We start from the raw sequence: 27,018 nt of genomic DNA on the forward strand, positions 1-27,018 counted from the left end.
TACACTGAGTCAGAAAATTATTTTAATAGTTACAAAACATTTTTTTTTTTTTTTTACAGAATCAGTATAAAATAGCAGTTGATTTTTCCATAATTATCAGAATTATTTGTACTTAAGGTCTTGGCTAAGTGGGGCTGAAATCAACAAAAGGTCTTGGACTGTTGGCTCAGAAATCATCCTAGGAAGCCCACCTTGTTGATATCTGTCATGCTTAGCTCTTATGAGATGTCCCGGTCCTTTTATAAAAAAGTATCTTTTTATTCATTCTTTGGAGGCTTGAAGTGAATTCGGCAGCGTTCATTAAACACCTAAAATATTTAAACAGAAACAAAGGTCATTGAGCCATGTTGTATAAATCAAGCCTGGAACTAAATTAAATTAGCATGTCTCAGGAGGACAAAACCATTTTTATCCCAGGTCAACATTTTTAGGGAACAGAGAAGTTTCCTCAGCAGTTCAAACTAACTTATAGGTGCTAAAAATACAGAAGGTTTTGATGTCCATTTATAAGACAGTTTTAACTTTTTAATAAAATTCCTATTATTCAAGGAAAAAATCATCACAAGCTAGCTTATTGAGTAACAGTAACTAGCAAACATTTTCATTCCATATTCTGGACATATTTTGTGCAGTTAAACAAAAATATCTAAAAATAAGTTTATGATAAAGCTTTTTTCCTTTTCATAATGTAGATTTTATTTAGATATCTGCTGTGATTTTCTAAAAGAGTACCAGATCCTTCTCACAAGTAGGTATACTTAAAGGGAAATCAATCTTTTGCTAAACTATGTAAATTTATAAAATGTTTGATTTAACTCACTTTCTTTTTTAAAAACTTTTTTTTAACATTTATTTACTTTTGAATGACAGAGAGAGACAGAGCATGAGCAGGGGAGGGGCAGAGAGAGAGAGGGAGACACAGAATCTGAAGCAGGCTCCAGGCTCTGAGCTGTCAGCACAGAGCTCGATGTGAGGCTCAAACTCACGAATCGCGAGATCATGACCTAGGCCGAAGTCAGATGCTTAACCGACTGAGCCACCCAGGCGCCCCTATTTAACTTTCTTTCTAAAAACCTAAACAAATTATGTATCATAAATGTTAAGAGAACATTCTATACTCAGTGCCTGTCAATATGGGGCTGTGTTAAATAAAAATTTTAGTATAGCCATTCAATGGAATATAATGCAAATATAAAAAAGAATAAGGAAGCTCTGTATGTTCTGATTTGAAAAGATCTCCAAGATATATTAAGGAAAAAAAAAAAGTATGGACAGTAACACCTCTATATATGCAACAAACAGGAAAATGTGTGTGTGTGTATATACATACATAAATGTAGAATTGTGCAAATATCTAAAAGTAAATACCATCCTTTTAGAAGGAAAGGAAAGGAGGTGGTTGAAAGGGAGGAATGAGAGGTAGAATTTTTACCATATATCCTTTAATATTTAAAAATATTTAATCATGTCTAAAAATTTTAAGTGTCCAAATAAAAAATTACAAAAATCTAAAAGAATTTCTTCTTAGAATTTACCTTCATACTTCAATGACATAAGGAACAAATCTTTTTTTTTTAATTTTTTTTTTAACTTTTATTTATTTTTGAGACAGAGAGAGACAGAGCATGAACAGGGGAGGGTCAGAGAGAGGGAGACACAGAATCTGAAACAGGCTCCAGACTCTGAGCTGTCAGCACAGAGCCCGAAGCGGGGCTCGAACTCACGGACCGAGAGATCATGACCTGAGCCAAAGTCGGCTGCTTAACCGAATGAGCCACCCAGGCGCCCCAAGGAACAAATCATTTTTAAGGTTAAAACACACACACACACACACACACACACACACACACACACACACACACACACAAAACAACCTATATTGGCCACTGTGGACTACCATAAAAATAAAAGAAAAGTCTACATAGGGAGATTTCATGGTACTGGTATTATTCAATCTCTTAAGCTGGGTGGAAGATACAAGAGTGTTCATTTTATTAATATTCCTTACATTCTACATGTTATATCCTCTTTGATATGTGTTAACTCACAAATAAAAGAAAAAAAAATGCAGAAATTAAATATACTCTCTCTGGCCCTTTCGTCTTACAGTTCATCTCTTGTCAGTTACCAGTCCTGACATTTCCCTCAAGTTCTCAATGCTCAAACCAGGCGAGGCTTTAGATTAGTGGCCTTGGGACAATATTTGGGACATGTATGACTTGGCCAAGCTTCTCCAAATCTTTTTCCTAAATGCCTTCGTAACTTTTGCTGGCTTACTGAACCACAGCTTACATTTTCTTTTTTTAAAACCAAGTAGACAACTTGGGTTTTTGTAGACTGGATGGAGTATATTTTCTTTAAAACTAGTATCAAATCTAAAAATGCTTCACTCTTCCCACTACATTTGACATATACCAACCTCTCCACTGAGTTTTTCAAATCAGATATTCATTTTACCCCTCCCCTATCCCATCCCAAGAATAAATATTATCTCTCTGTAGAACATAAATGGACAAATATCGCCAAAATCTTTCAAGTAGCAAACACCTTCTCATGTTAGTAGAAAGAGCAGGAATAGGAAATCTTGTCAAAGAGGACAAAATAAAGAAAAATGATATAGCAAAGAAAATCAATTTGTATTTTGCAATTTATTCACAGCTCTACAAGTTGGTACATTCTAGTTTGGGTTCAGTTAACGTCTCTCTGTGTTTAACCTCATTCCATTGCTTAATTTCAAAGGATAAAACAGAATTTTCAGTTCATTCTTTCAGATTTCATAGATTTTTCCCTTTGGAAATCTTTGAAATTTTAGAGAAGGGTATATAGATATACCATTTCATACAACTGAAGTCAGCATTTTGTGATTTTTTGATTACAGGTAAAGTCCTCGAATCCTGGTTCTCCAATCTCATTCCTATTCAGAACTGTGCAGGCAGCAATAAGGAACATGTGAACCTAGCAGCCATAAAAAGCTCTATTGTCAGGTATCAGTAAAGTTATGTACAAATAAGTTTCATGATCAGGTATGTCAGAAAGCAAGTCACTGTGAAGGGTAGCTAATGATATAAAAATTTATGCAAACCAATGGGCCTCAAAAAGGCTGATAACAAATAAGGCCATTGAAGGTTCTGAGTTAACTAGTAATAACCCTAAATAACAAATATGCCCATTATTAGTATTAGGAAACATACAAAATGTCTCCAATTCTGTTACCATGACATGTCATAAAAACTACCATACGACTATAAAGTTGATTTTTATACGATGGCTATATTTGGATGCCAACTGCACCCTTCTCAAAGTTAAAACTTTCAGCTGCTTATAAATAAAGGATGTCTATTCTTCTTGAGAGCCCTAAGGGACTCCTTCTCCTTGCCCCCCTCCCTTGGTTTCCCTTTGCTAGTTCAGTTTCCCTCATAGTTCCCTCCAAGACAGCATTATTTAATACCTTCCAGCTCCTGTCATTTACAACTTCTTCAACATTCAGTTCTGACTGCATCCATTTCAACTGTAAAAAAGAAAAAAAAAATTGGAGTTATAAAAATTCAAATTGAAGAACTAAAACCAAATTCTATTTATAGTTTCCTAATAAAAGCAGCTACTGCTCCTCCAATCTTCGTTAATGGTATCACCTAGGCTAGATCTTGGACACAGCCCATTCTTCTGGTATCTAATCTGCTACTAAATCTTGTTAAGTCGTGGTTCTCAAGCATATTACAATCACCTTGAGAGCTTTATTTTAAGTTTATTTATTTATTTTGAGAGAGAGAGAGAGAGAAAGTTCGAGCAGGGAAGGGGCAGAGAGAGAATCCCAAGCAGACTCCATGCTGTCAGCACAGAGCTGAATGTGGAGCTCAAACTCACAAATCGTGAGATCATGACCTGAGTGGAAATCAAGAGTTGGGCGCTTAACAGACTGAGCCACCCAGGTGCCCCTCACCTTGAGAGCTCCAAAAAAAAAAAAAAAAAAAAAAAAAAATCAAATGTCCAGGTAGTTCACAACAGGAACACAAATGGCCAATAAACATTTTTTAAATATAGAATGTTAGTAATGTATAAAAAAATGCAAATCAAGCCATAATATGACAAAATATTTTAAAAATGAGTACCTCTGATAAAACCTACTACTAGTGAGAGTATGGGAAAAGATACACTCATACACATTTTTAGTAGGAGTATATATTGTTGCAACCTCTATGGAGGGCAATTTGGTAAGATTTATAAAAACATAAATTCACATGTCCTTGAACTCAATAATTCTAGTTCTAGTTATTGATCCTATAATACAGATTTACAAAGACAGCACAGAGGAATAAAAAGAAGGAGGTGGCAACCTGATTTGGATAAAGAAAAAAGAACCAAGAAGAAAAACAGAGAAAGAAGGGGAATATCTAAGGCCCAAATGATCTAGAAAGGCATGAGTTTTCCACACCTTGAGCATACAGCCAGAGGTCTGATACTAATGCTACAGTCTTTCTAACTTTCCTGATAACTGCCAACCTAATTACTCTATCAGAAAAGTAGCCAATTCCATTGCCAGGCCCAGATGGAGGCGGGGGGCGGGGGGGGGGCATCATACTCCTAGTCACTTCTAGTGGGAGAAACTTGAAAGAAGCTTGCTAGTTCCAGGAAGAAGGCTTGAAACTATTCAGGAAAATTAGGACAAAAAGCATGAACTACAGATTGAAGCAGCCAAGAGGTTAAAACCAGGATGATTTCCTCAGGCCAAAGTTAAGACTCAAGCCAGGAGATTTGGGAACAAAATACCAGAGAGCCAGACAAGATCTAGGCAACCATGAGTCGGGGACCCAAGCCAATGAACCTGACCAGTTAGGAGCAGAGTTCAGGCAGGATGTTTAAGCAATGTGCATGTAACACTAGTAAGATAGGAACTTAGTACTGATCCAATGGCTCCTTGTAAAGTCCTCTGCTAGACTCAGAACTGGTGTCAGAGTATAGTCAGGTACATAGGACTGAAACTAGAATGAGAGGAAGGACTGCATTTCTGACAACCAGCCTTGTTCCGTAAAGTAGTAACGAGCCTGAAGAAGCTCATCTGCTGACATCAAAGCAACCTCAGATTTTAATCAGCTACATGGACCAGAAATTATTGAAGGTTCACTGCTCTGTCAAAGCCTGGACTGAGTGCCAAAGAAGTAAACTCAATCAAAAAACAGGGTCACGACATGCCACTAGGACAGTCTTCATAACTGCTCGCAAATATTTACAGGCAGGTCACGGAGAAATGGGTTTAGACTTCTCCTACATACTTGCAGAGTGAAGATTAAGGAGCAATAATCACATGCTACAGGGAGGCAGATTTTCACAATATATAAGAAAATCTCTGAATAATTACAACTTCCAAAAAGAGAATGCCACTGCTACAGAGGATTTGCATACTCCTCCTCCCCTACCCCCGTAAGTAGTGATTAAACAGAAAGTAGAAACCAATGGTTCCAAGATATTGTAAGGAGGATTAATGTAAAAAAATATAGGGTCCCAGAGTCTCAAAAAGGAAAGGAAAACAACTACTAAGTACATTAGGTAATATGCTGGCTCTTACACACACGATATCATTTAATCCTCATCTCTAAAAATAAAGAAATCTCAACTACATTTTACAAACCAAAAATCAGATTATTTCAGAGCAATTAATTTACAAGTTTACAAAGCCACCAAGTGGTAGAAGAGATTCATTTCATTAGGGCCACCTGCCTTTATAACCCATGTTTTCTCTATTCTTGAATGCTTCAGATATTACAACCAACTTATAATACAATTTCAGTGCCACCAACAAAATGCTCCCTGAGAGATGGTTGTTTTGAGGCTCTAGGTCTTAAACAGGTAAACTTCCTTTCAAAGGAAGTTTGAATAGGTGACAATAGGTGACAGCAGTTACACAGTTCCAGCAAGGAATGTGCTTTTTCTGAGTTAAGGACTCAGGGAAAGAACTGGGGACTTTTAGACTGCCATCTCTGCATATGAATAAAGTATGTTCTCTACAGTAGTCAGAATTTGACTATCAGTTACAGTTTAATGTAAAAGCACTGAATCCAGAGTCAGAAGACATGGGTTAAAGTCCCAGCTCTACCACTTACTAGCTGGGGATATCAGTTAGTACCTGAGTTGTAGTTCTCTCATTCAAAAAGATGAAGAGGTAGACCTGGAACATCTTTAAGAGTTCTCTTTCTGATTCCATAATCTTCATGAAAATGAAAAAAGCTTGAAAATTAAAAAAAATTCAAGCTTTCTTATTTGGTTAAGTACTATTCACAGTCACCCTCTAGTCCTACACAGTATCTGACTAGAAAGCTACCTTTTGTAACTTGCTGACTGGTTTCTAAAACTACTCCTTGCAATGGTCATCCTGGTGATGTTCTCTGGGCCCTAGAGGCTGAAGGGCAGAGATGAGGGTGGATCAATTACGTAACAAATCACTCCCAAGGACTCAGTGGTTCTGAACTTTGCTCTCCACTAACAGGAGTAATTGTAGTGTTTGTCTGATGTAACTTGCAAATAGTGAGTTTTCAGTTTCTGATATAATAGCCCTGCCCTGTAGTTTTTTGTCAAAACCTTCAAGAGTCTGTTGAAATACAAAATCCAAAATAACTAGATTTTAACCAGCTTTATAGAAATTATCTACGAGCCTTCATAAACAATGACTAAGATGATCATTACAGCATTAAGTTCACTGTCTGAGGACCCCACCGCTGCCAGATGAATGAGCAGGTGTGGAATACAGGACTGAAGCAGTCGTCATGAACAAAGAGAGCCATGAAGACGGTGGTTGAATCCAGTAAGACATGATGCAGCCCTGGGATGACTGAGCAAGTGCACACACTCACCTGCGGGCAGCTACAAGAATATAGGCTTGAGAGTGATGGTAAGGTCCCCTTTTCAAAGCTTGGCTACATCTACTAAACAAAGGGCAGACCTCATGACTGTTCAGTAATGAAAAACACAATTTTGTCCCATACTGGATTTTCAGTCACCCAGTCAGCAAGTCACCTACTGTGCTACCTTGAAATACAGACATGATTTTGATAATTGCTCAGTGGTCATATAGGAAAAAGCCCTTCTTCTTAGCAAATCACCAACATATGTAAGGAGCAAAGGAACATTGTACCCAACATTCTCGCCAAACGATTCAGTAAATAAAAATGCCTATGTGAGGTAGAAAGGGGAGGAAACAGGAAAGGAGGGAAGGAGGAGGCAGAAGGAGGGGAGGGTGGAGAGAATGTATCACAAAGCAGGTGGGGCAAAATGCAAACAATAGGTGAATATAGGTAAAGGGTATAAGTGAGTTCCCCGTACTATTGCAACTTTACCATAAGTTTGAAATTATATCAAAATAAAAAGTCACTCTTTAAGCAGCTCCCCACAAAAGAAGACAGCAATGAGTTCCACTTAATAAAATATGGCACACATTTCAAATGTTTTCTTGACATGTCACCATTAAGGGCTATAAAGGAACAGTCCTGTTCCATTTCTTATACTCTGAGGTGCACACCCTATCTGCATTACAGCTGACTTTGAGGAAAAAAGGCTTCCTCTGACATATCACTCAGTGGACACTTGCTGTTTTCTTAAAAGTGAAAACTGCAAGGCTGGGAAATGAAGTGGAAACAAAAAAGTATCCAAAAAGAACCAAAGATCCATAGTAACTTCTTTGTGTAGGGAAATAAATTATAATGTGGTTCTAGTGTACCTGGTTATATTCAAATAATACTATACTTTTATAGCTAAAGAGAGTAATATTCTGAAAATATTTGTATTGCATTTCAGCAAATTTCTACAGACGAAACCAGAAGTAAATATTCTCAAAATGTAAATACGTTAAAAAAGTTTATTCTTTTTTTTTTTTTTTTTTTTACGTGTATTTATTATTGAGAGACAGAGCGAGACAGAGCATGAACATGGGAGGGGCAGAGAGAGGAGGAGACACAGAATTTGAAGCAGGCTTCAGGCTCTGAGCCGTCAGCACAGAGCCCGACATGGGGCCCGAACCCACCAACCACAAGATCATGACCTGAGCCAAAGTTGGACGCCCAACCGACTGAGCCACCCAGGTGCCCCTAAAAAAGTTTATTCTTAAGTCAAGCCTTTAAACATAGATACAGATATGATTTCCCTAGATTTTCTGATGTGGTGTTGGTCTGTGTTAATCCTTTTATATATAAGGATATCCTTTGTTATATTTAACAGTATACTATATAAAAAAATGGAAAGAAAATATGATTACATGTTTCTTTAAGCTAAAGCTACTACACTGCATATATTCATGAAATGCAAATTAACATACCAACTAATTTCTAAATGTAATAAAATTAAGCCCACTAAAAATGAAGTATTAATCTGGTCCCTTTTTTTTTTTTTTTTTTTTAATGTTTATTTATTTTTGAGAGACAGAGACAGAATGTGAGTGGGTTAGGGGCCAAGAGAGAGGGAGACACAGAATCCGAAGCAAGCTCCAGGCTCCAAGCTGTCAGCACAGAGCCTGACGCGGGGCTCGAACTCATGAGCTGTGAGATCATGACCTGAGCTGAAGTCGGACACTCAACTGACTGAGCCACCCAGGCGTCCCTGGTCCTTTTTTTTTTTTAAAGTAATGACCATTTCTTTTTCTTTCTTTCTTTTTTTTATAACATTTATTTGTTTTTGAGAGAGAGCGAGACAGAGCGTGAGTAGGGGAGGGACAGAGAGAGGGACACACAGAGTATGATGTAGGCTCCAGGTTCTGAGCTGTCAGTACAGAGTCTGCTTCAGATCCTGTCACTCTCTCTCTCTCTCTGCCCCTCCCCTGCTTATGCTTTCTCTCTCTCAACAAATAAATAAGGTGTTAAAAAATTGTCTTTATTTTGATAGCTAAATTTATTTTGACAGCTATTTTGAAAATCTTTTGCTCGGAAATTTAAAGCTTATTCAACTTACCTTTGTCTGTTCTTTCCTAAGTTGCTTTAATAACGTTAAATCATCCAAATTCTTTTCTCTCTCTTCTCGGAGGTGTTTTACTACTGCTGAGGTCTGAGCTATACAATTTTTTATGACTCTGTCCCTGCTGGCATGAGCTTCCATCAACTAAAGAAACAAAGGAACAATAGAGAAAAATCATACCAATTTTTTACATTGTAGTGGTTTTTAAAAAATCCTTATTTTTAGGCTACAGAAATATAATAGTTCTAAAACAATTTTTAAAAACTGAATCTATGGAAGAGAAGATTGTGCTGAACCAGTTAAATCACCAAAAAACAGATCAAAGGAAACACCTCTCATGGTGTAAAGTATGAGGTCGGTTGTCTTCCTCCTTCCATATACTTCTGGGATTTCCCACTCCTCTTCCTGCATTCCCCACACAGGACTTTTCATTTCAGTCCCTTCTCCCTACATTCCTGTCCCCAGTATTCCATCCCTTGTGTTCTACCCTCTACCCACCCTCACACACCTTCGGGGCCACTGCTGCTATTCTTCCTCTTTTTTTTTTGTCCTTTCATTGGTTTTTTCAGCTTTGTGTTGTCACTAAGTGCAAGAAATTGTGAAGTAAGTGATGTAGAGAAGGAATTCGTTACACTAAAGAAAAACAAAGAATGTTTACCTATGCAAGACAGAGCCCTTTTCAAGACTTTAAAGTATTAATATGGAAAATTGTATATGAAGTACAGATTATTGGCTCCATCAACTGTGTGTGCCAACTGAAAGGACATCTGGCAGGGCAATTCTTTACTGTTTCATCTTTATATAACAAATCCAATACAACAATTTGCATTTATTTTCTTCCTTCATTTACGAAGTTTGATGATCATTATTCGAACACACTCCCATGATCATAGCCAAATTCTGATGACGCCCCATAAACCTGGGGGAGAGTAAAAGCAAAGTACTAAAATATGTAATCGCCATTATAGTATATGTGCTGCTGAAGCAAGCACTATGCAATCGCCATTATAATTAGTGGAACACAAACAAAGGTGGTTCACTTCCAACTAAAATTTAGGTGTTAACTTCCTCCATCTAATTAATCATGTTATATCATTCCTTCTTCCCTCTGAAGAGAGTATGTTAATGCTATGCTAATGAGTTATGCTAGGAATAACCTATTATACATATTTGTATATAAAACACAGGACTAAACCATCCTATAAGCATTCTTCCTAAATTATTTGAAATATATCTCTTAAATGATCATCTCAGGACCCTGCAGTTAAGAACTACTGATCTAATATGCACCAGGAAAAATTCCTTTGCATTTCTAGAGTGCGACAATACTAAAAGTGCATTGATTATAAATCATACCTATGTGAAGAGAAGAAAATCAAACTAAGAGGCATTAACCCCACCTATACTAAATTACTCTAACATGTTAATTTTTTTCATTGTAAGGTTTAGGATTCACAAGGACAGTCCAAGGCCTATATTTCATTGGCTAATACGCTGCTTCTGTTACTTGTTTCCTCCTTCAGATATAATTCCAGAAAATGAAAGGAGCCATTGAGGGTAGGGAAATTCCCAAAACAGAAGAAATGAACCATCCTAACTTAAGAGTTAAGAAGCTCTCCCTGTATGAGACTGGCTAAATAATTAACATTTCCAGGCTTCAGTTTCCTCTTTTGCAAAATTATGGATTATGAGTAAATAATCGCTAATATCCTTTCTACCTCTAAAATCTAAGGATAACATTAACTCAATACACTGCTCAGATGTCAGATGCTATTTAATCACTTTAATATTTTGTCTAAAGCTCCAATAATTGGTGGAATAGCATTAGCACTAAGTAGGAGTCTGTCACAGTATTTTCACTTTTTCTATCTGAATTTTAAAATCAAATTCCAATTGTGTACATTTTATTAAAATGTTCAATATTTTCCTTTCAGCCTCTCTCACCACACAGGTTCCTTCCTTGGTTAGGCTCTCCTCCACTGTTCCCCTCATTAACTTGGCCCCTTTCCTGCAGATACACTTCTCACTGAAGACCACCCTCCTACCTTCACCTGCATACTTTTCCTTCAGATTAGCCCCACTGTGAACTCACTCCCCTATGGACAGAAAGTACTGAGCAAATCATCTTTTATTCTGTACTATCAATTATTTTAGTCTAGCTTTCATAATCAACCTTCAAGAAAATTCAGAATTAAGAGCCATATGCAAGAGGAATATGCATAGACTTCTTTCTGTACACATGTCAAAGAAATGAGGACGCTTGATAACTAGCAGCTGCTTTGGTTAGAGGAGAAAATCCCCGAGTAATAACCATATCATAACCATACTTCCTTTGATTTGGGGTATGCAATTTCAGAATGAAGGCATTTAGGATGGGGCAAGAGAGTGATTCAAAGCTAGTCTAACAGGCGTCTATCTAGGACTTCCCAGTTTTATTATACTTTACCAAAACTCTAAGAACTTCTTTTAGTCAAATTTTCACCTACTATCTTTTTCTTTTTCAACGTTTATTTATTTTTTTGAGAGAGAGAGAAAGATAGAGCACAAGCAGGTGAGGGGCAGAGAAAGAAGGAGACACAGAATCCAAAGCAGACTCGAGGAACCCACGAGCTGTGAGATCCTGACCTGAGCCAAAGTCAGCCGCTTAACCCACTGAGCCACTCAGGCGCCCCTCACCTACTATCTTTTAACCATTATTTAAAAACAATCCTTTTTGCCTTTAAGGGAAACAATGCTAACACTTTTCGTGATCATAGTTTTTGGCTGTTTTCTTTCCTGAACAAAGGTTGATTCTAAATTAACTCTACACTAAATTCTAATTTCCGAAACATCATTTGTCAGAACCCTGACACTGACCCTTGGTTTAACCATCATTTAAAAACAAAACACAGGGGGCTCCTGGGTAGCTCAGTTGGTTAAGCGGCCAACTTTGGCTCAGGTCATCATCTGACAGTTCCTGCGTTCAAGCCCCACATCGGGCTCTGTGCTGACAGCTCAGAGCCTGCAGCCTGCTTTGGATTCTGTGTTTCCCTCTCTCTCTCTCTGCCCCTTCCCCACTCATGCTCTGTCCCTCTGTCTCTCAAAACAAATAAATGTTAAAAAAAATTTTTTTTTAAACACAACATGGGACGCCTGGGTGACTCAGTACGGTTAAGTGGCCGACTTCGGCTCAGGTCATGATCTCACAGTTCGTGGGTTTGAGCACTGCGTAGGGCTCTGTGCTAATAGCTCAGAGCCTGGAGCCTGTTTTGTGTTCCGTGTCTCCCTCTTTCTCTGCCCCTCCCTTGCTTATGTGTGTTCTCTCTCTCTCAAAAATAAATAAACTATTAAAAATTTACAAAAATAATAAAAAAATAAAATAAAACAAAAGTTAGTAAGTTTTTGTCTTGGCCCTTTGTGTTTTTTTAAATCTTTCTCCAGAATTTCTGACAAAAAGATGCAAGGGGAAGCATATCATTTAAACATATATTCCAAAGATTCATTATATTAAAGAGACATCCTTAAAAATTACCCTAAATCAATCACTGTGACACTAGTAATTGTTTTGCATTTGTAAAACACTGTTCCAAATTCACAGACTTTTTAATGTTCAGCATTGATTTTTGCATTTATCTTGAGAATAAACAATAAACAATGTACAGCTAGAAAAAAATCATAGATTCAAGGGATACCCTTTAATAAGGGGATCTCACTGAAATTATTTTCATTAAGAGTATTCTTCTAAGATTTGGAATTTCTACAATTAGTACTTCATAATAACTTTGTTGATCATCTGCTATGAAGAAGTATTATTATTAGAGAGTGCAAACATTTCTTCATCAGCTATAGAAGGAAAGCATCAGGGGCTAAAAGAAGTCAGAGTAACCTTAAGCAATTTGGATGTTTCACAGAACTCCACTCTTAACTGAGATAATATTTAAGGGAACTCAGTGGTACTTATTAGCATAGGCACTCTGCCACAGGCCTGATCCCTGGCACAAAATTACTAGATAAACAACCCTTCCTCTAATGTTCATGTTGTTGGATCCCTTTAGGATACAGACAGAGAAAAACCCAAACACAAACACGAAAATATCCAAAACAGAAAGGTCTCAAATATCCAAAACAAAAGGTTCCAATATGCAAGATTATCTTAGTGCAACAAAGGGATAATAATAACAACAATAATAATAGAAGCAGCAAGCATTTATATATAAAACATTTAGTACAGTTAACACTTTATATTACCTCAGTTAATCCTCTAACAACCCCATGAACTAGGTACTATTATGTTATTATTTTACAAATATGGAAGCTGAGGCAAAAAGTTATGTGACATGTTCAAGGCTACCAGCTAGGAAGAAGCAGAGGTAGGACTTAATCTACATCTGGAATCTATGTTGCTAATCCCTACACTATAAATCTTTAGGTTAAAAAAAGATTATAAATGAAAACAAGTGAGATTCTTTTCTAGAGATTATATGGGTAGTGAGGGGGGGCATCACTAAAGTGATCATAAATTTCTAGTTCTTCAGACAGAGCTACTCAAAGAAACTAAGTGAACAACCTCAAAATAAAATAGGGCTTGGACTCATGCTCCCTACTTCCAATACTGGATTCTACTCATTAAAGTTCACAGATTTGCAATTTCTCAAGCCACAAGAATCACCTAATCACTCAATAAAACAACACACTTTCATATAAAAGCAGGACAAAAACATCAGCAATTATTAATGCTTTGAATTTAATTGATATGAATAAAACTGACTTTTTTTTCATAACTGAGAAATAGAATTTTAGGTTTTAAGTAATATCTTCTTTATAAGAATCCAAATAGTAATCTTGTGGGAGATCATAGAAAAGCAAATGCCATTTGAACATTAGCTTCCAAGTTAATGAAAAGATACAAGTAAATTATAAAAAAATATTTGGCCACATTACTATTTCCTTTTGTTTTTAGAAATTATAAAGCGACACAAAAGAACTCTTTAAGAGTCTATGAAAAAATATATATTTGAGAACCCAAAGCCTCATACGAGGACAAGATCTGTGGCTTCTCTCCCAACTACCAAATGCTTCTATTCCCCTCCCTGATGATTGAGGGAAGAAAAAAGATACAGAAAGTATAAAAGGTTTTAATTCATTGTATCAGGTGTCTGGCTTCTTAGGACTGACTCATTCAAAACCCTTGCTCTTGTTTCACTGTTTTACTTGACTGTTTCACTTCCTCCTTAGTTCCCTGGTGCATAAGGTTTCTAAAGTTAAAGGCTGCCCATGAAGGGGCCAAAAAATGCTCTCATTCCTTAGAACCATCTCTCCACAGACTTGTGCATAAGATCACATGTTTTTCTTAGTTTGTAGCAACCAGATCAAAACTTATACACACCCTCAGACGTAGGCAAGAAAACATGAAGATGTCATACTTTTATCCAGTTTAATTATATGTCAATTGGTTTCTTATTTTGCCTGCAAAGAAAGGCATAAAGGAAGCACAAAAGACTCAAAAGATACACTTACAGACTCATAAAGTTGTTTACAGGTTTGGCTTGCATCAATTTTCCCTGCAAAGGAAGCTGTTGGAACCGTAGTGTTTAATTCATGTACTATTCTGTCATCAATCGTCCTCATCACCTTGAGTAATTCCTATATATATTTAAAATAAAAGAATAATAACCTGAATTGAAAGTTAAGTGTTAAAAAAGAAACATTTAAACAAACAAAAAAAAAAAATCCATAAAGCTCTTGGATATTTTTCAATCCTGTAAGTTAGGAGTAAAGAAACCATGCTAAATTTAGTGCAACCACAGGAAAATCTTTATTACGAGAATAATAGGTTATGTAATCGTAATTCTAAGAATGGGCACCAACCCTGTTTTCTTGGCTCAAATGTGACCATCTCAAGGGTCATGACTGCTTTAATTCATTTTTAAACCCCACCTGGTGGCACATGCTTAGCAAACAGTGTATGCTCTTTCCATCCAAGCATACAGCCAACAAAAGTTTCTACTAAACGCAATTACCTCAAATTGTCCCAGACAATCCAGCATAATTGCTTGCTCTATTGCCTCTATGTCTATCATTCTAAAATGTGGTACTAGATGGAAAAATTCTGTAAAGCTATATAAGAAATACTCAGTAGTGGTTCACTTAGAAATTAACCTATGACCTTTTAGGCTTTTTGCTTTTTTTAGCTTTTTACTATGATTGTTTTATTATTTTTTAACAAAAATACAGGAGAAGTACAGGAGAAAGCATGCTTTTATAGAAGGAATCAAGTCTTTTCATGGCTTTCTTATTCATAGAACAAAACAGAAATTAGTTTTACCTTTTCTTAGTGACCCTACTCACATTTCCCATGGATCTCTTCCTCCTGAAAAGGCTCCAACTCTCAAAAAAACAACCAAAAGAAAAATAATACTAAAAGGGCAGGGGACTTAAAAAGACTCTGGTGAGAATATCTACATAGGACAGTCCCTTCTCTCTACATTTTGATTAGGGTACTTCTTTTCACTTGTCACTAGAGAAAGGCTGGACATCAGGTACACTCTGTCTCCAGAAAACACAAACTGTTTCCAGCACTATACTCTTCTCTTTCTTTTTTAATTGTTTCTTAAATTCTCTTCCCCGCCCCCCCAGCCCAGCAAAACATGATGGCTGAAAAATCATCAGGGAAATAGAAGTATATAATGCTAAAAATATATATATTAAAAACACCCAACAAGTTAACATTCAATATTAAAGTATATTAAAAGCAACTTTGTTTGATTCTCCGCCTCCTTCAACATACCGGCCTATCTTTCCTATGCCAAACTGAAATCCATGACTGAAACCAACTTCATTTCTTTCTTCATCCATTTGTTAAAATAAAAACTTCTATTATGATTAAAGTATTACAAGTCATTTTAGAAAAACTAGCAAAAAAGTTTAAAAAAATAAAAGTCATCCACAGTTAACTATTATTAATGTTATAAGATGTTTTCAGTTTTTTCCGTACACATCTATGAATACTTTTATCAACTGGAGGTCCTTTGTAACACTTTAAAGTCCTGCTTTTATGACATTATACCATGAGCATTTTGCCCTTGTTACTCAAAGTGCCTTGAAGATATTTTTAATTGTGGCATAAATATCCTGTGGAAGTGTCACAGTCTGTAAGACTACTTCCCCAATAATGAACATTTAGGTGTTTCCAATTATAATAACCATTTAAGCCATTCAGTCTAAGTCTGCAGTTTAGATTCTGTTCCTATCAGTCTATTAATCTTCAACCAGTATTTTAATAGCCTTTTCTAGATCTCAATCTAGAAGTTAAATAGCTTGTAGAAGGCTCATAATTTAGACTAATAAAACACAGGCAAATGTCAGGTTTAAAACCAGCTTCACTATCTTATCCCCTCTTCCAGTATCTTTCTATTTTTGTCAATAGTACTATTATTCTCTATAAATTGGAATTCTTAAGGGATAATATCAACATATTCACTAAGCAACCACCACTTTGAGTGTTTTGTGTACAATGGAGGATATATGTGTGAATGGCAAATTCCAAACAAAAGGCAGAAGCACCATTTAGTGTCAAAAAGTACATAATTAGCAGAAGTAGTAGACAGGAACCTTCCTTTCCAACTTCAGCACATCTATAACTTGACTATTCGAAAGAAAGAAAGAAAGAAAGAAAGAAAGAAAGAAAGAAAGAAAGAAACCTCTTTTAAAAATCTCTCTTTTCTCCTATCTATATCAAAATGATCTTCTGAGGCCAAGATTTAAGTCATACCTTTTGGATAAAACTCTTTCCTTGGCTCAGAGTCCTCAGCAATCTTTCTTCTTTAAACATATGAAGCATTCAGAACCCAGCACAGTTCATTTATTAACTCACTCTTCATTCAAAAAATATTTAGTAATGTCTAGTGTGTGTCAGGCACCATTCTAAACACTATTCTAAACATTCTAAAGGTTCTGACCCTCAAAGAGCAAAATTCTCATAGGGAGAGACAGGTAATAAGCAAGTGCCTCAACAAACAAGATAATTTCAGTATTGAACAATGCTGTGAAAAAGAAAACAACTGAGGTAATGGGATGAAGAATGACAGTGGGGCTGAGGGGCTAACACTTTGGATAAGGAGATCCAGAAAGGCCTCTCTGAGGATACAGCATTTGAACTGAGAACTGAATGACATGAATAAGCCAACTAAACGAACATGTGGGGGAATAAGTCAAAAATGATGAGGCAAGAACAAACTTTGGGGTATTTGAAGAACTAAAAGAAGACAAGTGGGCTGGGAGTGAATAAGGGGAAAAGTGGTATTAAGTGAGGTCAGAGGAGACCAGAAAATGAAGGACAACAGAGACCATGGAAACAATTAAGGACTCTGTTCTAAAGGCAACAGGGTTTAAGGCAAGGGAATGCTATAACATGATTAATTTTTTTAAAAGATAACTTCGCCTGTAGATGAAGAATGGATTATAGAGAAGAGAATGGAAACAGGGTGACTCTTTAGCAGACTACTATGGTAGTCTAGGCAAGAGATAGATAGTTTGATTGAGAGGAAGCAATAGAATTAGGAAGAAGCAGGATTCAGGATATATTTTGAAAATAGAGCAGATAGGCTAAACTGATGAATTGGTGGTGAGGAATGAGAAAACAAGATGACTGTTAGGTTTGAGGCCTGAACAACTAAATCCATGGTAGTGCCGTTAACTGATGTTGGGGAGAGACTGAGGGAAGAAAAGATTTGGAAGGAATGAGATCAAAGTTCTATTACGACTCAAAGGTCATTTGATAATACTTAGGGTTATTGTTAATTGTATGTGATATTGGTAGTGTGTTTAAATTATCATCTATTAGAAATAGAGACTGAAATACTTACAAAAAAAGATATGGTATCTGGGATGTGCTGCAAAATAATCTGATTAGGATGGGGTGAGTGGCAGAATATACATAAAAGAGTGGCCATGAATTGATTGTTGAAGTTAAGGGTTGGGTATATAGGGATCCATGGTACTAACTCTCCTTTTGAATCAGGACTGTATTTTTGCACACAAAAAAGGTTTGATTCTTTTTTTTTAAGGTTCTGCTCTGGACATGTTAAGTTTCAGATGCTTCTTAAATATCTGCATAGACAAGTTGGATAGAAAGTTGAAAATACCAGTCTGACACTGAACAAGGCTAGAGTTATATTAACAAGTTGATGTTATTAAAAGTCATGAGACGAGAAGAGATCACTGAGGGAGACTGTTGGGAATGAAGGGGGTCAAGAAAGAACTCTCGCATTTAAAGTACAGGAGACAAACTAATATCACAGAAGTCAGAAGAAAGGTTTCAGGGGGGGAATGGACACCTGTGTTAAATGTTCCTAGAAGTCAAGAAAAATGTGAACAAAAGTTAACTTTCAGATTTAGCAAGATGGAAATCCTGGGTGATCTTAACAAGTCATCTGAATAGAATGTTTAATGGACTGAAAAGTTAATGTGGCTTCTGTACACAGTAAGAGAAAACATAGTATAAACTGAGGCCCACCACTATAGGTCAGATTATAGGATTTTAGTCTTTTTCCTGAGAATGGAAAACCAATGAAGTGTTTAGGTATAGTGGGGTTACATGATCAAATCTGTATTCTGAAATGACTGCTTAGGTTAAAGTATTAAAATGTGGAAAATGAATTAGATAGGAACAGGAGTAGATGCAAAAGGATCAGTTAGGAGATTGACACAGCAATCCAGGTAAAAGATTACATAGCTTGACATTCCCTGGAATTTTTATTTACTGTGAACTTTAACCAGTTTTGAGTTTTATCACTAGCTATATAGCCAAATTCCTCTCCATTAAAACAGTTAAGTTTTATAAAGCAATGGGAATTTATCTGCATTAACTAGGTAATGAATCAGTCAATTTCACAGTCTTACCAATGGAACCTACAACTGTGGATTTTCAAATACATCAATCTTCTGTGTGCTAGAGAATCATCAACATATGATCTAAAACTTGAGTTTTAATAGAGTAGACACTAGTTATATGAGGTTATTTTAATTAAAATTAAATAATTTAAAATTTAGTGCCTCAGTTGCACTAGCCACATTTCAAGTGCTCAAGAGCCACATGTTGCTAGTGGATGGTGCAAATTTCCACCATTACAAAGAGTTCTACTGGATAGTACTGAATTCGAGAAAATATAATGACAATTTCTAAACTGATAAAAAGAACTATAAGCTATTCTTAAATATCGGGGCGCCTGGGTGGCGCAGTCGGTTAAGCGTCCGACTTCAGCCAGGTCACAATCTCGCGGTCCGTGAGTTCGAGCCCCGCGTCAGGCTCTGGGCTGATGGCTCAGAGCCTGGAGCCTGTTTCCGATTCTGTGTCTCCCTCTCTCTCTGCCCCTCCCCCGTTCATGCTCTGTCTCTCTCTGTCCCCAAAATAAATAAAAACGTTGAAAAAAAAAAATTAAAAAAAAAAAAAGCTATTCTTAAATATCACAAAAAAGATACTAAAAAAACTAAAAGGGCAAGGGGGGGTAAGATTCAGAAAGGAATTTCTTCCAAACTTGCAAAAGGAGAAGGAAAAGAAATATAAAACACCTCACTAGGCACACATTTCTTTACAGTGCAAAAAAAGGCCAGAGTTCTTAAGGCAACTCCAAAAGGGTCTAGAGAAAAGCTTGGTTGGCCCTCATAGACTGAGAGCAAATGAAAGTCAACACAGACACCCAAGTGCTCCCAATAAATCATGTGTATTATTCATAAGGAGTTACAGACTAATATCTGATGCCTGGGTCCAGTGGCATCCTCCCTCATTCCCTCCCTTTCTCTCTCACAAATTCACTAAGAAAATATATAGAAGACATCCCTGAGCAGACATCATACATAATAAAACACAAGTCCATAGAGATAATACAGAAATACACACAGTTCAGTGGCTCTCTCAAGACTATATCTTTGTATAAGACCTGGAACCCTAATTAACTTCTAAATGTCAAAGCATTAGAAAAGGTAACTCTCCAAATTTTGTAATGTCTCCAGCTTCTCCAATCTTTAATCCTCCTCAAAACAAGAAGAGATTCTGATATATCATGAATCTCTAATTTTAGGCTGGCCATTTAAAATTATTCAGACACTTATCTTAGAATTGCATTTTATGTCTTATCTGTAATTGTGCGGTGCAAATCTCATCCTCTCACAGGCCAATTTTGGTATTTAAGGAGTGCCCAGATTTAGTAGGGAGGGGTAGAGAAAACTTTCTATTGACCCTATAATTATACGACACTCCATTCCTAAGGTTGATCCTCAGGTAAATTCCTTTAATTATTTTGGGCAGGGTATATGGGGAGTGGTAAAAGGTCGATTACATGACAGTAAAATAAAAATATACTCCAAAGAATGATCTGGAATTTATTAACCTTCCCCTCCTCACCCTCTGCCTGAAGGTACCGAGAAGTAGATTCCATTCACATGCTGCTCTTTTCAGATTCTGCTCCTCAAACCACATTTTTATAGCAATGCTCACACTATGCTCCCCACCCCCCCCCCCACGCTAGAAACAGAGACTTGCCCTCTTGACACCCAGCACCTCCAGGCCCAGAGAGCAGCTGGACATGTTACAAAAGGCATCATCATGGATGCTAGAAAACAGTCTATTTTGTCCGAACCTAATTACCAAAATCAATGCTGTATAAATGAATAAATATTCCCAACAGAAATACAAAAACTTAAACATTCTGGGAAAAAATACTTAGTTTATTTTGTTCAGCTGATATATGAACTGGGTCAGAGATAGGGTCAGGAAGAAGGGATTTCAGGGTGGCAACCAGTGGAAAAAAATCAGAAATGATAAAGAGCTTGATGCATTCAGGGAAAAGTAGGCCTCTGTGGCTGGACAGAAGAGTTCAAATGTATGCTGGAGGTGGCAGTGGTTGGGGAGAGAGAAACATGAATAAGAGAGGGTAGAGATATAACTAGGGAGAAGACATTGGGACTGGGTTTTAAAAGGTCTTGTATGTCATGTTAAGTAGTTTAGACCTGGTCACAGATGCCTGAAATTAGATGCATGGTTCAGATTCTAAAACTTAGAAGACAACAGTATAAATTCATGGAGATTAGATTGAAGGGGGATATACTGGAGAAAGAAATGACTAAAGATAAGGATGGACTGCAAAGCCAATTGCAGACATGATAGGGTGTGAACAAAGATTGTGGCAGTACTGATGAATGTTCCTAAAGCATCTCTTTGACCATTTCACCCCCTGTTCAAAAATGACTCCCAAATCTCACACTTGGCATTCAAGCCCTTCCATAATCTGGTTCCTATCTTTTTCATAATTCCTGTGTCCGTGTAAATCCTGAATTCCAGCAATAATGATTGGCTATTTCCCCCAGATACATAAAATTGTTCCTTCTACTTAGAATTCCCCTGGTCCCGACTAAGGCCCAACTCAATTACCATCTCTTGATCTCTCTGACCTTTATAGCATTTTATTCATATTCTAAATATCTTCTACATGTTTTATATCCCTGCTTGCATTATGTTCCTTGTTTTATTTCTGTCCACTGAGTCTCCCCAAGTGCCTGGTACCTAACAGGTATCTGTTATACACTGAATTGTGTCTTCCACCACACCAAATTCATATGTTGAAGTCCTAATCCCCAGTGTCACTGAATTTGGAGACAGAGTCTATAGGGAGGTAAAGTTAAATGAGGTCATAAGCGTGGGGCCCTAATCCTATAGAACTTATATCCTTATACAAGGAAGAGACACCAGAGATCTCTCTCTCTTTGCGCACAAAGAGGCCATGTGAGAACACAGCAATGAGGCTGCAACATGCAAGCCAGGAAGAGATGATGAATCAGAAAACAACCCTAACAGGACTTTGATCTTGGACTCTGAGTCTCCAGAACTGTGAAAAAATTAATTTCTGTTGTTTAAGCCACACCGTCTGTGGAATTTGTTACGGGAGCCCTAGCAGACTAATACAACATCCAATAAATTCTTGCTAAATGAGTGTTCAAATGGAGTTCTAGACACTCAATTTTAAACATTCTTTTCTGGACTTTATTTCATTTTGGAAACAGTATATTTTTCAGGAGGGCTAAGTCCAATTTTTATAATAGAAAAGAACTGCAAACCTCAAAATACTTCAAAGACTCAAACTTTAAAACATGAACCTACATGGAAAAAATCAGGATAGTAGCAGTATACTGTAAGAAGGGAGGAGGAGGGATTGACTGGGAAGGGCATGACTGGGAAGGGATTGACTGGGAAGGGCATGAGAAACTTTTGGAGGTAACGGTATTATTCTCTATGTTGATGGAAGTCTGTACTACAGGTATTTGTAAATATCAAAAGACTGGTATGCTTAACATCAGTGCATTTCACTGCATGTAAATTTTACAAAATGAAAGTGAATATTGAATACTAGTTAATGATATGAACAGTGACGCATTTAGGAGTGAAGGATATGGATGTTTGCAACTGCCACTGACATGCATCAAAAAAATAAAGAGGTGAATTGATGGGTATATTGTGATGAGTATGTGATAGAGTAAATACAGCAAATCACTGATTATAGAATCTAGATGTACATAAGTATTCACCGTAAAATTCTTTCAACTTTTCTGTAGCATTTGAACATTTTCATAATAAAATTTTAAGGAAAAAGTACCTAAATCTTTATAATAAAAATACATGATTTCCTGTTTCTCTTCCACAGTACTCAGTGCAGTGCTTTTCACATTTAGGGTACTTCTATACAAAATATAATGGTTTCACAGCTTTAAAAAATATTATCTTTAAGAATTTGTGAGTGTGCCAGCTAACCACAGCTTATAATTTTACCTAACTCATCTAAACCTAAATGTTATACTAAATTTTTACATTTTACATTACCTTCACTTATGTTCATGTGTGCCTATGATGGTTGTGGCAAATGTTCTTATATTTATTTACAATGAAGTTAAGTGATATGCCAAGGCCAGCTCTGGAAAATCAGATCTTCTGACTTTTAACCCAGGGTATTCCCCATTATAAACCACACATTTGGAAAAGCCCTAGAAAGACTATTTAAAAAGTTACCCCAGGTTTCACTAATGACATTCATTTTATGATCTTTTTATTTACATTATTTCTGTGAATGGAATGGTTCTACAAGAGAATTTAGCTTTTGTTTCCCTTACATCTTATCTGCCCTTCCAAAAGAAAAAATAAAGGTGTTTTCTAAGCACTATTGGGTCTTTTAACAGATACCTTTGAAATTTAGTTTTAGACAGACACATAGACCAATGGAATAGAACAGAGAATTGGACCCACAAACATCTGGCCAACTAGTCTTTGACAAAACAAGAAAGAGTATCCAATGGAAAAAATGACAGTCTCTTTAGAAAATGGTGTTGGGAGAACTGGACAGTAACAATGCAGAAGAATGAAACTGGACCACTTTTTTACACCATACATAAAAATAATGAAAGACCTAAATGTGAGACAGGAAACCATAAAAACCCTAAAGGAGAAAACAGGCAACAACCTCTTTGACCTCAGCTGCAGCAACTTGTTCGACACATCTCCAAAAGCAAGGGAAATAAAAGCAAAAATGAACTACTGGGACCTCATCAAGATAAAAAGCTCCTGCACTGCAAAGGAAACAATCAACAAAACTAAAAGGCAACAGACAGAATGGGAGAAGTTATTTGCAAATGACATATCGGATAAAGGGTTAGTATCCAAAATCTATAAAGAACTTAACAAACTCAACACCTGAAAAACAATCCAGTGAAGAAATGTGCAGAAGACATGAATAGACACTTTTCCAGAGACATCCAGATGGCCAACACACACATCAAACACAAATCAAATCAAATGCAAATCAAAACCACATTGAGATCCACTTCACACCAGTCAGAGTGGCTAAAATTAACAACTCAGGGAGCACCTGGGTGGCTCAGTCAGTAAAGCATCTAACTTCGGCTCAGGTCATGATCTCATGGTTCATGAGTTCGAGCCCCGCGTCAGTTCAGAGCCTGGAGCCTGCTTCTGATTCTGTGTCTCCCTCTCTCTCTGCCCCTCCCCCACTCACACTTTGTCTCTCTCAAAAATAAATAAACATTAAAATTAACAACTCAGGAAACAGCAGATGTTGGTAAGGATATGGAGAAATGGGGAACCCTCTTGCACGGTTGGTAGGAACGCAAACTGCTGTAGCCACTCTGGAAAACAGTGTGGAATTAGAATTAGAATTAGAATTATCCTATGACCCAGCAACAGCACTATTAGGAATTTATCCAAAGGATACAGCAGTGCTGATTCATAGGGCACATGTACCCCAGTGTTTATGGCAGTATTATCAACAATAGCCAAATTATGGAAAGAGCCCAAATGTCCATCAACTGATGAATGGATAAAGAAGATGTGGTTTAAAAAAAAAAAAAAAAAAAAAAAGAAGATGTGGTTTATACATACAATGGAATACTACTTGGTAATGAGAAATGGAATCCTGACATTTACAGCAATGTGGATGGAACTGGAGGGTATTATGCTAAGTGAAATAAGTCAGTCAGAGAAAGACAGATATCATATGTTTTCACTCATATGTAGAATTCACTCATATGAGAAACTTAACAGAAGACCATGGGGGAAGGGAAGGGAAAAAAATAGTTTCAAACAGAGAGGGAGGCAAACCATAAGAGACTCTTAAATACAGAGAATAAACTGAGGGCTGATGGGGGTGGGGGAAGCAGGGAGAGGGGAAAATGGGTGATGGGCACTGAGGAGGGCACTTGTTGGGATGAACACTGGGTGTTGTATATAAGCAATGAATCATAGAAATCTAGTCCCGAAGCCAAGAGCACACTGTATACACTGTATATTTGCTAACTTAGTAAATTATATTTTAAAAAAAGAAATTTAGTTTTAGAGATTCAAATAATTATAAAGATGGAAGCAGCTTTAAATGTCACTTAACAAAATCTTATTTTGCAGATTCAAAAATTAATTCCTAAGTGGTTAAGCAATTAGCTCAAGGTCCAAAAACTGTTAATGGCAGAAGCTGTATTAGAACCCAGAACATCTAACTCCCTAACCAGTGCTCATTCTAGTAAACCTAAGGCTATCATTGCTCAGTTATCTGAGCTCATTAATTCATAGTACTAATTAATGTGAAAGATCAAGGCCATAAACAGGCCTGTTAATCTTAAATATTCCATATACTTCATAATCTAACGACCTTTTTTCTATCTTATTTAAGATTTTTACAAGTATCAGTATTTGTCCAGCACTTTGATCACATTTGAAGTTGGCTGCTGTTGTGCTCATCTGTTGTGAGGAGGAGCTGAAGTGGTGAAGAGAGCACGAAAAAAGTGGAAAGACCCCACATAAACTTCTTTGGCCAAATAATGTTTGTCAAATAATTCAGTCTGTTGAGGTTATCTTCAAGAATACCACTCCCTACAAAATGGCTCATAGAACAAAACTTCCTACAGATAGGTCAGTGATACGTGAAATTATTTTTCATTATCTTTAAAGATACATTTGTAAGGTCATGATTTTTTAAGTTCAACTCTTTATCTAGACATCAGCACGTTTATACCTACATTAAAATAACTTTCAAAGCAACTTAGTTAAAATCCAGACCCCTTTCTTTAATTCATGGGTCGGTATTAGTCCTAAAATACATTTTCCTTAAGTGTTACATTTCCTCTAATGGATAGGAAGGCAGAAGCACCACAGCAGGTACTAAAATTAATCGCCCCTTCAAGAACTCCAAACGTTCTGCCCTATCAAAACAGTAAGACTTGTACCAAGTTTTTATTTTGTTTTATCAAGTAAATAAGTTCTCCTTCACTTTCTTCTCTCCTACGAGTGGTCAACTTAAAGCAGGAGGGGGATGGCAGAGGCTAGGAACTGAGTTCAGGGGATGGCTTCAAAGGTTGTTACAATCTCTACCACCCGGCCCAAGCTTGGTTTTACCACCTCGGAACCACTCGAAGTTTCCCGGGACGGTTACTCAAGGCCTGGGCGTCGCAAGGACAACCATGACCCCCACGGAGCTGCCTCGCTATGGCCAAGCCCGCGCCCCCATGACCTCCAATGGCTGGGAAAAGGAGCCTTGAACTGCCCGCTTCTTCCACAACTGATCCGCACTCCCTCCCAGGCCACAGCAGGGAACAGGATCCGGGGACAACTGGGGGGTAACACCTGACATGAGGAAAACCCCATCACCTGGAACTCGGCGAACTCCTCACAGTTCACACCGCCACTGGGCGCCGCCATATTGGACAAACGCGAAGCCCCCGCCGGGAGCCAATCACCACGGAGCAAAGGTGTCCGCGTCGCCGCCTAACAAAATTTATTCCGAAGAAAGCGAGAAACCTAAGGCAAGGTTTGTCTTTTCCCTGGTGCTCGTCTGCACCGAAACTTGTACCCGTGGTATCCTTCTTTTTGTTCCCACCCCTTTTAACACGGCCTCTGGAACTGGCCTAGAGGTATCGGAGAGTATCAGAACTTGAAGGGATAGTTTTACTCCAATCCCATTTTTTTTCCCCTTGGTGGCACCAACCTGATCATTTGAAGAGGAAATCTAGAGTAGAAGTGAGGCTTTTCTTAACCCTCCCACTTCATTATTTACCTCTTGTCCCTTCAGCACAAAGGCCTTTGTTCGTTAAGAATTTGGGACTGCTAAGAGATGTTTCTAAAAAAGACATTACTGGGGGATCCTGGGTGGCTCAGTGGGTTGAGCATCCGATTTTGGCCCAGGTCATCTCAGGCCCCGCATCAGAGCCTCCCTCACTCTCTCTCAAAAATAAAGGTAAAAAACAAAACAAAAAACATTACTGGTAGTGTGGGGGTAAGGGCTGTATAAAGCGTTCAGGTGTGGAAATGCTTGGTTTTATAAAAATAGACAAATTGAAGAAATAGTAAGCATACATGTGAATTCCTCACGTAGACCGAGAAATACGCTCACAGTCACTAAGACATAGTGTCCATTGATCACTAGGAGCTTAATTTTAATTGCATGTTTTTGATAAAAAGCAATATATTCATTGAAAACGCTGGAAAAACAGTTTTGAAATACTGGGTTTATCTAGGCAGTGTGATTTCGGAGTCTACAGTTCACAGTTCTGCAGTGATCA

General features: G+C 37.3%; 1 protein-coding gene across 1 annotated transcript; it reads right to left on the reverse strand.

Annotated features, from left to right (window-relative positions):
- On the reverse strand, window positions 1-26,232 carry MIX23 (mitochondrial matrix import factor 23). The gene is made up of 5 exons (XM_045502244.1): window positions 26,108-26,232; window positions 14,431-14,556; window positions 8,932-9,078; window positions 3,449-3,508; window positions 1-308 (listed from the first exon to the last, which is right to left on the reverse strand). Exons 1-5 carry the CDS (start codon window positions 26,156-26,158, stop codon window positions 258-260), a joined length of 435 nt encoding a protein of 144 aa, XP_045358200.1. The 5' UTR covers window positions 26,159-26,232; the 3' UTR covers window positions 1-257.
- Between the last annotated feature and the right edge of the window lie 786 nt (window positions 26,233-27,018).

The sequence above is a fragment of the Leopardus geoffroyi genome, chromosome C2, assembly GCF_018350155.1.
Source record: "Leopardus geoffroyi isolate Oge1 chromosome C2, O.geoffroyi_Oge1_pat1.0, whole genome shotgun sequence".
Classification (NCBI taxonomy): Eukaryota; Metazoa; Chordata; class Mammalia; order Carnivora; family Felidae; genus Leopardus; species Leopardus geoffroyi.